This window comes from Ursus americanus, chromosome 12 (genome assembly GCF_024610735.1).
Source record: "Ursus americanus isolate L20-20 chromosome 12, mUrsAme1.1.p, whole genome shotgun sequence".
Taxonomy (NCBI): Eukaryota; Metazoa; Chordata; class Mammalia; order Carnivora; family Ursidae; genus Ursus; species Ursus americanus.
The window spans coordinates 20,974,513-20,986,930 of record NC_142138.1 but is presented as its reverse complement, the minus strand read 5'-3'; the positions used below and the strand labels follow the sequence as shown (position 1 = coordinate 20,986,930).

The 12,418-nt window shown below is 46.4% G+C and overlaps 1 protein-coding gene across 4 annotated transcripts in view; it reads left to right on the top strand.

The window, feature by feature from the left end:
* Nucleotides 1-4,692: 4,692 nt before the first annotated feature.
* The window catches only part of LOC123795348 (uncharacterized), a 71,881-nt gene continuing 64,155 nt past the window's right edge, over nucleotides 4,693-12,418 (top strand). The window contains exons 1-4 of one of the 4 annotated variants that reach the window (XR_015726260.1): nucleotides 4,693-4,788; nucleotides 5,336-8,152; nucleotides 8,907-9,067; nucleotides 9,447-9,618. Coding sequence is in view for 3 of the 4 variants with exons in the window: in XM_045802143.2 (XP_045658099.2) it covers nucleotides 8,970-9,067; nucleotides 9,447-9,618 (270 nt within the window). In the remaining variant the exon portion in view is untranslated. Of the gene's footprint in view, nucleotides 4,789-5,335; nucleotides 8,153-8,305; nucleotides 8,675-8,906; nucleotides 9,068-9,446; nucleotides 9,619-12,418 lie in introns of those variants that run through there. The other 3 variants (XM_087865967.1, XM_045802143.2, XM_045802146.2) reach the window with 3 other exon arrangements.

The window sequence follows — 12,418 nt, the reverse complement described above, 5'->3', positions numbered from 1 at the left end:
TTTAGCAAGCAGCTCTAACCCTACTGGACGGATTTTCTTTCTCTTGGAGGGGGTTAGAAGGAGAAAACCAACAAAACCTTGACTTTAGGGGCATCTGGGTGGCTCAGTCGTTAAGTGTCCGCCTTCGGCTCAGGGTGTGTGGGATCGAGCCCCACATCAGGCTCCTCCACTGGGAGCCTGCTTCTTCCTCTCCTGCTTCCCCTGCCTGTGTTCCCTCTCTCACTGGCTCTCTCTCTGTCAAATAAACAAATAAAATCTTAAAAAAAAAACAAAAAACAGAAATAAAACAAACCTTGACTGTATTTCCCAGGAGCACGTAGAGAAGAGCATGATCAGGATGGAAAAGACCTTACAAATCACATCACAGTTTCTATCATTCTTCTATCTAACACCTTTTGGAATTTTCCTGTTCAAATAAGTGCTGTGTCTATAAAATAGTGAACAATATGGATGAGGTCCTTGTCCTCCCAGAGCATATATTCTAGTAGTGTGAAATCAAGGATGGATGGGTAGATAGACAGACGAAAGTAAAAGAAAAGCACCTTAAGTACTCGGTAGAGAGTTAAAACCATTATATTAGAAAATGACTGGACCACAAGAGGGAGCCAGTCTTGCAAAGACCAGAAGGAGGAGCATCTTAGGCACCTTTTTTTTTTTTTTTTTTAAACTGTACTTTGTCCCTTGAGGCTGTCTATTCCCTCTTTGCTCAGCTTAAGTTTCAGTGTCAGGAAATATAATCACTCCCTCAACTTCCTTAATCACATTAATCTCTCACACAGGTTGGCAAAATCACAACACTTCAAAATCCAACTGTCCACCTAGACTGGTCTCACCTTAAACTTGTCACTAGGAACTTCCGAAGGCCCTTGCTGCTTCCCAGCTAGCATCCCACATCTGCGTCATCCAGTCACTTTCCTGCCTTCTACATTACTACATTCACTTTCTGCTAAGGGACTGTTGTTTTCTCTTCTCTCCCCCATTCTCACTCCCAGTTGATGACTGTGCTTCTCACTGAGAAAACTAACAGTCAGAAGACAACTTCCACTGATTCTTACCACATCCATATGCCCATATGGGTGTACCCTCTCAGGCCCTGCCTTACCTCCTGAAATCAGGACGCACTCGCAGGGCTCCCATATAAAACCTTCCACTGGTGTATGAGATGCCACTGTCCCATAGACTCAAGAACACCAAGCCAGCAAACCCTCCCACTCTATTCCACATCATGAATTTTTCCTCTACTGAATCATCTCCATTGATACAAAAATAAATCATTTCAAGCACATTAAAGGCAAATAAAAATCTCCCCTTGACTGTATTTCCCTCATTTGGTTACCATCTTATTTCTCTGTGATCTTTTGTAGCCAGTTGTCTATACTGTATTAGCTGCCTCTAATTCCCCTTCTCCTATTTTCGTTTAAATTTTCTCCAGTCCAGCATTTGTGCTACCATTGATCTGAAACTGGTCTTTTCAAGGCCAACAAAATAAACACAATTAAAACCCTACCATAAAGAAAAAACAACGAAGCAGCTCGGAGTGAGAGAAGAAGGTAGGGAGTGTGTGTGCGTGTGTGTGTGTGGTGGGGGAGATCCTGAATTATAGCAGCTGGGTTGACACCTGTATCATAAGAATTATTTAGGTAATTAGTCTTCTTTCCACTCCATTTGAACCATACTTCCTTTCCATATATTTCCCTGACTGTCTTTGGCATCTACTGTTGCCCAGCTTCTTAAAGCTGTCTGAATAACCAATTAACCTGCTCACCATTCAGGGAGAAGAGAGTAAAACAAAATCACAACAGTGAATGAGAGAGTCATCATTTATGTTTTTTTTTTTTTAAAGATTTTATTTATTTATTTGACAGAGAGACAGCCAGCGAGAGAGGGAACACAAGCAGGGGGAGTGGCAGAGGAAGAAGCAGGCTCCCAGCGGAGGAGCCCGATGTGGGACTCGATCCCAGAACGCCGGGATCATGCCCTGAGCCGAAGGCAGACACTTAACGACTGCGCTACCCAGGCGCCCCATCATTTATGTTTTGTATCTGAAATTAATGTGAAACCTCAGAAACCTAGAAGTCTCTTTAACCCAACCAGGAATAATTTTAGAAGTCTGAGAAAGACAAGGGTGCCTGGGTGGTGCAGTCGGTGAAACATCTGACTCTTGGTTTCGGCTCAGGTCATGATCTTGCAGTTGTGGGCTCGAGCCCTCCATCGGGCTCCGTGCTCACAGCAGAGTCTGCTGGAGATTCTTGTTCCCTTCCCCTCTGCTCCTCCTCTCTCTCTCTCTCTCTCTAAAATAAATAAACAAAATCTTTTTTTTTAAGATTTTGTTTATTTATTTGACAGAGAGACAGCCAGCAAGAGAGGGAACACAAGCAAGGGAGTGGGAGAGGAAGAAGCAGGCTCCTAGTGGAGGAGCCTGATGTGGGGCTCGATCCCAGAATGCTGGGATCACGCCCTGAGCCAAAGGCAGACGCTTAAAGACCAAGCCACCCAGGTGCCCCAATAAATAAAATCTTAAAAAAAAGTTTGAGAAAGAATTGCCCCCAAACAATATCCCTCGAGGCTAAGATAAATGCAGTTGCCACGTGCAATGATTTTGCAGCTCTCTCTCTCTATAATGGTCTCACCAGAAGTTATATACACTAACCTCAGGCAGCTTAGAAAGGCTGGCTGCAGTACTCTGCTTGCTGATGTTATCGGCAGGAACAACTTTGACTTACTTTGGTGAGGTGGCCTTGACTCCTTTTGTGGACAAGGCAGTTCCTACTGGAGACAGCACCAAATGAGGTAGACTTTTGACAACTGTCCTGATCAGTTGGTTCATACAGAAATCCCAATGGATGGTGCAGATCAGTGTTTAGCAAAATGCAAGTCACAATCCATTATCGGATTACGACATTAACTGGGTGGGTTGACCAACTTTTAAAAGGTGAAATTGAATAGAAAATATCAGAGTTCATTACACATACTCAGGGTATGACATAGTTCTTGAGACTCTGGTTAGAGTTCTGAAGAGGTGTGTCCTGGATCATAAAATTAAAATTTTAAGAATTAAAGCCACCGGTCCAAATCCATTCATAATAAAATAGCCAGTGTGTTTGAATGCACTAATTAAAATTAGAGGACATTTGGAAAATATCCCTTTTCAGCATCATACATCACTAGGCATGAGCAGAAACAAGGGAAATCCAGAGCACCTTAAAGAGGGACTTTCATACACACAACCAGGTGAAGAGCTTGAAATTAGTCTCTAAAAACTAAGTTGCCATCATGGAGACTTTATACTTTACAAACCACACTCACAAATTTAATCTCATTCGAGTACCTTGTCCATTTTTTACAGTAGGTAAGACAGGAAGGTGGCGGCATCTGAGGCAGGGTTCAATGATCCATCCAGTTTAGGTCAGGAGCCCAGCCAGCAGCTGGGAGAAAGGATCTAGCCCCACAAGCCTCAGGGAGAAAGTTGGCAAAGGTAAAGAACTGAGCGTGGGTCCCAGCCAAATTAACTCGGGTTCAGGGCAGAACTCCAGTTCCAGGAGGGAGAAAGGGAAGGATGAACAGGAACTGGGGCCGAAGCCCAGATATTAAACAAAGCACACAGATAGCCAGGCCCACCCCCAGCACAGTGGATTCCATGCTCATACCTGCAGCGTTCCAGAAGCCCATGACTGGCTTTTGAAGAAGAAACAGAAACATACCATGTGCATAAGGGGCAGAATGGAGACGTTATCAAGTACTTATAAAGGCATAAAGAGACTAGTGGGGAATGGCAAGTTAACCAATCAGACTAGCAGGAGTAGAGTTGCCAGATAAAATAGAGGATGCTTATTTAGATTTGGATTTCAGATAAATAATGAAAGTCTTTTAGTGTAAGAATGTCCCATGCAATATTGGGGGCACATCTATACCAAAAAAAATTGTTGCTTATCTGAAATTTAAATTTAACTGGGCATCCTGTATTTTTATTTACAAAATCTGGCACCCCTCACCTGTGGGTGTTATGAAGGATAGGGTGGGAAGGCTTTGGCAGAGCAAGATCATAAAGGATCTTTGAGCCACGCTTGGCAGATAATGGGGAGCCATGAAAGTTTTTAAGCAGGGGCATAATATAATCAGGTTTGCATTTTAGAATCAACCTTTGGAGAACGAAACAAGAGTTGAGAAAGTCAGGAACTGAGAGACTAGAGAGCTGTTTTAAATAGCCTAGACTCCAGGAGCATTGAATTTAATTTCATTCACTTCACAATTCTGCCTGGTGCTAGTGAGATTCCAAGGTTCACTCGAGCTGTAGAGACCAATCTTTTCTTTTTCAGGAGCTGTTCTTTGTTTTGAGGAACGAAGAATGTTCTGGGGGTGGGGTATATTTTTTGCCTTGCCCAAACCCAGTGTCAATCAAACACTTCTTGAGGGTGCTGCAAAGATAAGGTATGTATATATCAATCCCCTGCTAGGAAGCTCAACGTCTTTTTCACCACTGCATCCCCAGGAGGTAATCAATAAACATTTGTTGAATGAGTTCCTTAAAGACAAAGTCTGTATCTTCATCATCTTTGTTTCTTTAGTGCCTGACCCAGGGCTGGGAATAAGTTTCTCAGAAAATAGTTCTTGATTAAAGTGGTCTACTTAATTAACAACCAGAAGTGCTTCCTATTAACTACACATTATTTCAAAGGTACAATCTGGCATAGTTTTCACTCGAATGCAAAAGAAGCCTGCCTCTTACACTGGGCCAGAAAACTGTTTTCAAAAGCTGTAGAATCATACTGATTGGGTGGAGTTTTAAAGGTAATCTTCCTCCTGTATGTGAAAATGTGAGGGTTTGGGATTGTGTGTGTGTGTGTGTGTGTGTGTGTGTGTGTGTGTGTGTGGCATTGTCCTGCTTCCAGAAGCTTTTTCTTTGCTTGGGTACTAGTGGAGCTAGATCTTAAGTGAATGCTTTTTGGTTAGATCATCATAAAGTGATATGAATCAAGTGTTTGTCTTCCATCTACCAGTATCAGTACAGTTATTTCCGTATGTATTTTTGCAAAGCTGAAGTGTGAACTTCTTGAAGGCAGGACTTCCTAGTCACAGAACTTTCACTAATACTAGGTTTGTTGAATTTTCAAGAGCAGGAAGCCAAAAGGAAAAGAATAATTCTAGGAAGCACATGGGATAAATAAAAATACAGTTAAAAATTATTACAGCCACCCATTATTGAAGATTATATTCTAAGCATCATACCAGGGTGGGGGCTTTACATATATTTTATTAAATTCTGATGAAATTTCAATCCTAAAAGCTTCTCTTTGAGGTAGGTGACATTATGCTCATTTTCTATTTCTTTAAACAGAATCAGAACTGATGAGAAACTTGCCCAGCTAATAGACGAGCAGAGCTGAGATCAGAACCTGATTCCAAAGTCCAGGCTCTCACACATCAGGAATTGTCATTGTTTTAAGTGTGTACTGGAGAGATGAAGAATATTGTTAGAATGCCTATAAGAGCTCTACTTTAATCAGCAACCATGCAGTACTCCAGAGGACTAAAGTTTGATTTTCTTTGTAATGATGTGTGAGGGTACATGCGTGGAAGAAATATGGAGGTATTTTTTTGTATTTTTGATTTATGTTCCTTTTTTCTGTTCACCTTTGTACTTAAGGGAGCACATGCTTTTAAATATAATTGGGTGCCATCTCCACCTTCCTGGAAGGTAATATTGTTACATTTAAAACTATTATCACGCTGTTACTACCCAGGATGAAACATATGGACTTCAGATGTTACGATCAGTAATACCAACTTCATTTGCCCCATCCAAAGGAATACTCGTTCATGTTCAGATATGTGATGGAACCTCACTGATCCAGATGTGTATGAACTCATCTGTGGGACACTCCAGACCCTCCTCTGAGCTGTCAATATAATTGCATGTATCAGTTATTGTCCTGTCTTTTAAAGCTGCAAATGCGCACTCTGTCGGACTGCTGAGATCTTTTCAGCAGCCCTCTTCATACTGCTCAACTGCCAGCCTCTTCACTGTGTTCCAAGAAGAATGAGAGTCTCAGTAAGAGTGCTGCCTCTGGTCGTTTGACTCCAGGCTGAGGAGGGTTAGTTAAATCGAAGGTTAAACTTTACCAACCTTTCGGAGTCTGAGAAAGCAAAATGAGAAGGCAAGCGATGGCATAAATAATTACACAAATTAGAAGGAATTTGAAGAAGAGGAACCAAACAAGATAAAAAGAAGGGGAGAAAGCATTTGGTTAAAACAAAACACGGAATAAACAAATTATGTTTTGCTTGGCTCTGTAAAGTAGATGCCTGCCAAAAATGGTCTGCAAAGGTATAAGAATCAAAAAGCATCTTCAGTGCTCTGCCTTTGCCAGAAACATGGAAGGAATTTCCTAGAGACGGTTAGGAAGGAATTAGGAGGGGAAAAAAAAATGCTCATCAGGCCTTAATTTGCTTATTCATTGCCAGGCAGGGTGTTAACCATGGGGAATATAAAATGAATATGGCACGGCCCTGCCTCCAAGCTTACGCTCCAGTTCAGGGAGATACATCAACTATTACATATGCTGAAGTGTGAAAGGCACCACGAAATAGGAAACAGTAGGTGGACAAAGGGGTAGTGATCTACTCTGTGAGTCTAATAAAAACAATTCGTTACAGTCATGTAGGGTGACCAACTCTCCCAGGGAAGAGTGAAGTGGAACTTGAACTAACAGATATAGTCGCGACAAAACATAAAAGAGGGGGTTTTGAAGAAGCAATCAATTCACACCAGTCCCAAGAAGGTAATGATCTGGTAAGTGTTCTCCATCTTTAATGTCTAGGATATCAATTTTACAAAGCGGAGGTGCCGCCAGACATTACCATCCCCCACCCTCCATCTCCACCCCTCCAGCAGAGCTATCAGGTGAGCTTAATCCAAGCTCCGCCCTAATTAAATATGTGACCTGGAGCAACTTGCATCACTACTCACGGCCTCGTTTCTGCGCCCGTAAAGCGAGGAACCCTACCTAGTTGATGCTACAGTCCCTTTCTGCAGTGAATTGTGAAATTGAGACAAGAAACCAGAAAGGAAACTCAAGAGAAACAAAAGTGAAAGTGCCCAAAGGAAATACAGTAGTAAACAAAAGTACAAAATTTTATATCTCACTGAAAAACGTGGCAGAGTTCCCAAATACTTTGTTTTTTTCAGCAACCGTGAACACGAGATTTGGGAAAGAATGAAATGTCTATCACGCCCTCCAAATGTGAACACGATCAGTGTAACGCGAATCCACCTTGCTGCACGCAACTGTCTTCTTAAACAATGCTCCCTGACCCTGAACAACCACTTATAAAATTTCTTACAAAGTAAATCAAGCTATGATGAATGGTCCGTCTCCACATAACAACCCCCCCCCCCCCAAGGAACACCACACAAGGGTGTGTCTTGCTTTGGGAAGAGAGAGAAAAGGGTATAGAGAAAGAGGAAGGATTCGAACCAATACAAGATTCTGCCCAGCGTTGCCACGCGGTTGTCATATACAACAGCATGCAAGCAAACTATCTTAAAACACAGGAAATTCGGTAGCCTTTAAACTTTATTATTTCCTCCGTTTATGGTGACACTTCCCCGAACGTAACCCAGGACCTTACACCCGCTTGGGAGCCAGGGCGCGAGCTCCGGGGTGAAAAGCAAGTGGAGGCGGCCAGAAGTGACCAAGCTGACAGCTTCGCGGAGCATTTGCAGCGAGCGTGGGACCAGGACGGGCGACGCCACGGCTGCAGGGGGGTGTCACTGGGCTCCCTAGATGGGGGGATGCTCCGTGTCCGCTGCGGGAGCCTCCCTTCTTGGAGCCGAGGCGGGAGGAGGACGCGCGCCTGCGCGCGCGCGTGCACACACACACGCACACATCCCTCCCCTGGAGTTGTGTCTCGTCTCCCTTTTGTTTTTCTCCCTTCCCGGTCATGAGACCCGGAAGTTTTTTTTTTTTTTTAAACCTGTCTCTCTCCCTTTTCCAACCCCCCCGCCCCATCTATCACATGGCAGAGATAGAATAAAAACAGAAAAATGGCGACGGTCACGTTGTGGCGAGCCTTGCTGCGTCATTAGATAATCCTCATGCATATAACGGGAAGAACAAAGGAAGGGGGGGCCCAGGACCCCCCGGGGGCGCAGGTGGGCGTGGGGGCGGCGGGGCGGGCGCGGGGGCGGCCGGGCGCGCGCGGGACCGGGCGCCTGCGGGCGGCGAGGGGCCGCGCGGGGCTCCGTGCCGCCTAGTGTCTACGTCCGTGTGCGCGCCCGTGCGCCGCCGCGGAGCGCTGGCCGCGGCGCTCCCGGCGCTGTGTGGCGGCGCGCCGGAGCCGGCCGGGGGCGCGGGAAGCGGCGGGGGCGACTAGAGCCGTTCCGGCGAGGCTGGCCGCGGCGCGCGCGCACACGCACACGCAGCCGCGGGGCTCGGCCGGCTGGGCGCCCGCGCGGGGGGCGGGCCGAGGGCGGGCCGGGTGGCGGCGGGGGCCGAGGGCGCGTCGCTGCCCGGCGCTGGGCGCCTGCCTTCAGCCGCCTCCGGGGACCGCAAGCAGTTCGCCGCCGTGGGGTAGGCAGCAGGCGCTGGGGCGGTGGCACGGGGCGGGCCTGGGGCTCCGCACTCCCTCACGGACTTCGAGCGTGTGTTGCCGGGCTGGGTTTGTTGTTGTGGAGGTGTGTGTGTTTTTCCGGCGGGGTGGGGGGGCGGCCTCACCCCTGGGCATTTCCGCGGTTGTCCTCGGGCCCTCGCCGGGGTGTGAGGAGCGGCGCAGGTTGGACGAGGGCGCGGGGTGGTCCCCGGCACCCCGCTCCGGCCCCTTGGAGGGGGAGCGGCGCGGAGGGGCGGGGCGGGGTGCGTGTGTAAATGTTGCGCACTCTCTTTTCCCCCACCCCCGCCTTCTTCCAGGGTGCTGGCGTGGGTCCCTCGCCGTCCGGCGGCGACTGTAAATAGAGCCTGGATGTTGTTTACATGAAGGATCCGGCGGGAGGAGTCTGCGAGGAGGAGGCGGAGGAGGAGGGAGGGAGGAGAGAGGAAGAGCGGAGTCCCCGCGGCGGCGGCGGTCCGGGGTGAGGGGGAGCCCCGCGCGGCGTCCGGGGACCGGGCGCTACCACGAGGCCGGGACGCTGTACCCTGGGGTAGGAGGGAGAATGGGCGCGGGGCGGGGGGTGGGGGGGTCTCTCAGTGTGGCATTTTTAGCTTGCAACCTGCCACGCACATTCTCTCGGGCTGGAGGGTGTGCAGGGAGGGCGAGGAAGCCTCGATTTCTCTGTGCGTTCTTTCTCCCATCCCATTTCCCGCGTCACAACGGGCTCACCTGTTTATTTCCATCAACCAGAGTGTGTAGTTTTGTTATGTAGGCATGAGAGGCCGTTTCTTTTATTAGAAACATTATTGGGGAGGGGGGTGCGTTGTTGTAATTTCTGCCGGTCCTGTTCGGTTTTCAAGAAGGGGGAAGGGACTTGGCGGAGATCGCCTGCTCCTGGTCGCAGCTGAACCCACGGCTTCTCCCTGCCTTCCCGGGCCAAGGAATCTTTTCCCTCACTCAGCTACCCGCACGCCAGCAGCCAGCTTCTTGGAGAAGGACCACACCTGTGCTTATTCTCGCTTTGGAGGAGAGGTGAGCTGAAAAACCAGAGAATCTTGTGTTCCCCAGAGTTCTTAGCTAATACCCCATCCCAGAATTGACGAGAAAGTGCTGCTTTCACCTGCTGATTGCACGGGGCACGTCCATCCCAGGACCCAGGCAAGTTGTGGTCTACAGATGTGCTGGGATTTTGTCTTCCCTCTGGACCTGCACCCCACCAACCAGCAACTATGTGCTGGGTTTAGATTGAGAGAGGTGACCTCCTTAGGTCAGTGCCCTTATTTGTTCCTTACCAGGTTTTTTAATGGAATTGTCTGCTCTCTCCTCACAACCCCCTTTTTTTCTTTCCCTAAGAGCTTAGCCCAGAATCTGGCCTAAAGCAGCCTGTCTCTGGCTGTCTTTCCCTGGGCCCCACCCTGGCCCCTCTTGGTTCTCCAGAGCCAAACACGCCTCCCAAGCAGAAGACACACCCAGCCCCAAATCCAACCATTCCAAAAGGGAGGAGAAAACAGTGGAAGAGAAGGGACCCAAGGGTCCCCTTTCTGTCCCAAATATCCCCAACAGCATTTTCCTCTTCAAGCCTCCTAGATTTCTAACCCCTTGATTCTTCTCACCAGCTGTTCTTCCTATCCTTTTTGTCCGTAGTCCTATGATAGATATTTGGGAAGGTGGGGATGAAGAGTGGAGAAGGCGGTTGTCACCCTTCTTCCCAAGAGTGTGAGGCATTTTCCATCTCCCCAGTCTTTTCATTTTTGAGTAAATATGTAAATACGTTTGCATGCTTATTTGAACTTGTTTTCTTGCTGGCTAAATAATAGCTGGGACTCACAAGGAAGGGAAGGGAAAGGAAAGATAAGAAATGAACATCACCCCCCTCGGTTCCACTGTATGAGCATCCCCAGAGTTGCCGAAGACCCTTCTGTAAAAGTCAACAGCCTCTCTTTCATGACATCACCACCTAAGCCCTTCCAACTTTAGCTTCAGAACAGGAAGAACGCTCAAAATAGAACTATCTTAGGAATCCAGCTCCTTTAGAAGATCAACTTTTAAATCAGCTGCAGGAGGAACACTGAACTTTGACATAGGGAGGGAAAACCAAAGTGTTTGTAATTGGCTCCTTTGGGGAAGAGTAGAGGGGGTACTTCCCATGCATATTCAGAGAAGCTTCTCTCAAGGTAACTTGGGTACCTAGACCAATGAATGATTAATAGGGTGGTTCGGGATTCATTTATTGAATTATTCATATGTTTTGGTATGTCAACAATAACAAGCAGTTTTCAGAATGAATTGAAGAGGGGCTCCTGGAATGTGCTCTGAAGAGTATAAAGGAGGTTGTGGAGGGAGGCTGAGGGGGAGCACTTGAGGAGGGTGAAGAATCAGGATGCAGTGACAGCTGCTGTAAGTACGAAGTTCAGAGGCTCATTATAAACAATGACTGTAACTTTTGCGGGGTGACTAAGATCCTGGACAAAGAAGTAACGTCAGGATTTTCCACCTTTACTTTGGAACTGAACTGTGTATCTTTGAATTTCAGCGTCTCCATTCTTTTCTTGAATTGAGACGTACCTTTCTCTCTGAGTGAAAAGTGTTGTTCAGTCTCTGGGAGGGGCTGCTTAATAAGTGATCATCACTAAAGTATTGACAGCTTAAGGATCAGTAGTGGGGCAGAAAATACTTGGCATCATTGTGCACCTGGTGGGTGTTGTAGAAGGACTTGCTGGTTGAAGAGGTAACATCTTTCAGTCTGGTTCAGGTTTAAAAGAATGCAGGTGACAGGTTGTAACTACATTCATATGGTAGCCACGTGTTGCTGTCAAGCACCTGAAATCTGGCTACAATAATGAGCTGAATTTCAAATTTTAGTAAATTCTTAAAATTGATATTTGATCCAGTTATTAGAAAACTTAAATATGTTTGGAAACAGTTTGGACATATGCATCTACTTTTTAAACTGTAAAATGTGTGAAATCTAAGTATAGGTTAGTATTTCTGATGATAATCTAGAGTTTGAATTGAGATGTGTTGTAAGTGTAAATTATACTCCAGTTTTCAAAGACTTAGTACAAAGAAAGTAAAATATCTCAAGTTATTTTTATATTGATTACATGTTCAAATGATACTATTTTAGGTATATGTAGCTAAATGAAATATATTGTTAAGGTTAATTTAATCTGTTTAAAATTTTTAAAAAAATACGGCTACTAAAATATTTAAAAATACATGCATGGCATGCATTCACATGTCTTATACAGCACCGGCCTATAACATTGCTCCTTTTGGTCGATGGATTAATTTCAGAAGAGGTGACTGCGTGAAGTCTCTCCTTTGCTGTGTTCCATGTGGAAGTTTGGGGACCCCAAGAGTCATTATTTTAGAACATGAGACCTAATAGTGAATGCTTTGCATATTTCTATGTGGGAGGCATGCCCTACTCAGGAAGGTCAATGAAAGTGTGCAGGGAACTAGAAAGGCTAGTAGAGGTGTCATGGGAAAACTTAGATACCCACACATTTGGCTGTAGCTGCTTTTGTAAAAGGCTCCTGGGCATAACAAACTCTTATCAGAGAACAGTGTGTGACACAGTAACTGTTGTGACACCTGGTGGCATCTTAGTGATACCACTCTGTTTTTTCTTACTCCTTCATTTACTTTCTCTCCTCCACCCCCCCACACCCCCATCCCCACATCATAGCTCCACTGGTGGTAATTGGGCCCATGAGGCTGCTGACCCCTTGCCTCCAAAAAAAAAAGTGTAATGCCGACCTGAATGGAGATAGTGCTGTCTTCGGGGTTTGGTTTTTCTAATGAGATCCACTAATGGCACTGGAAGGGA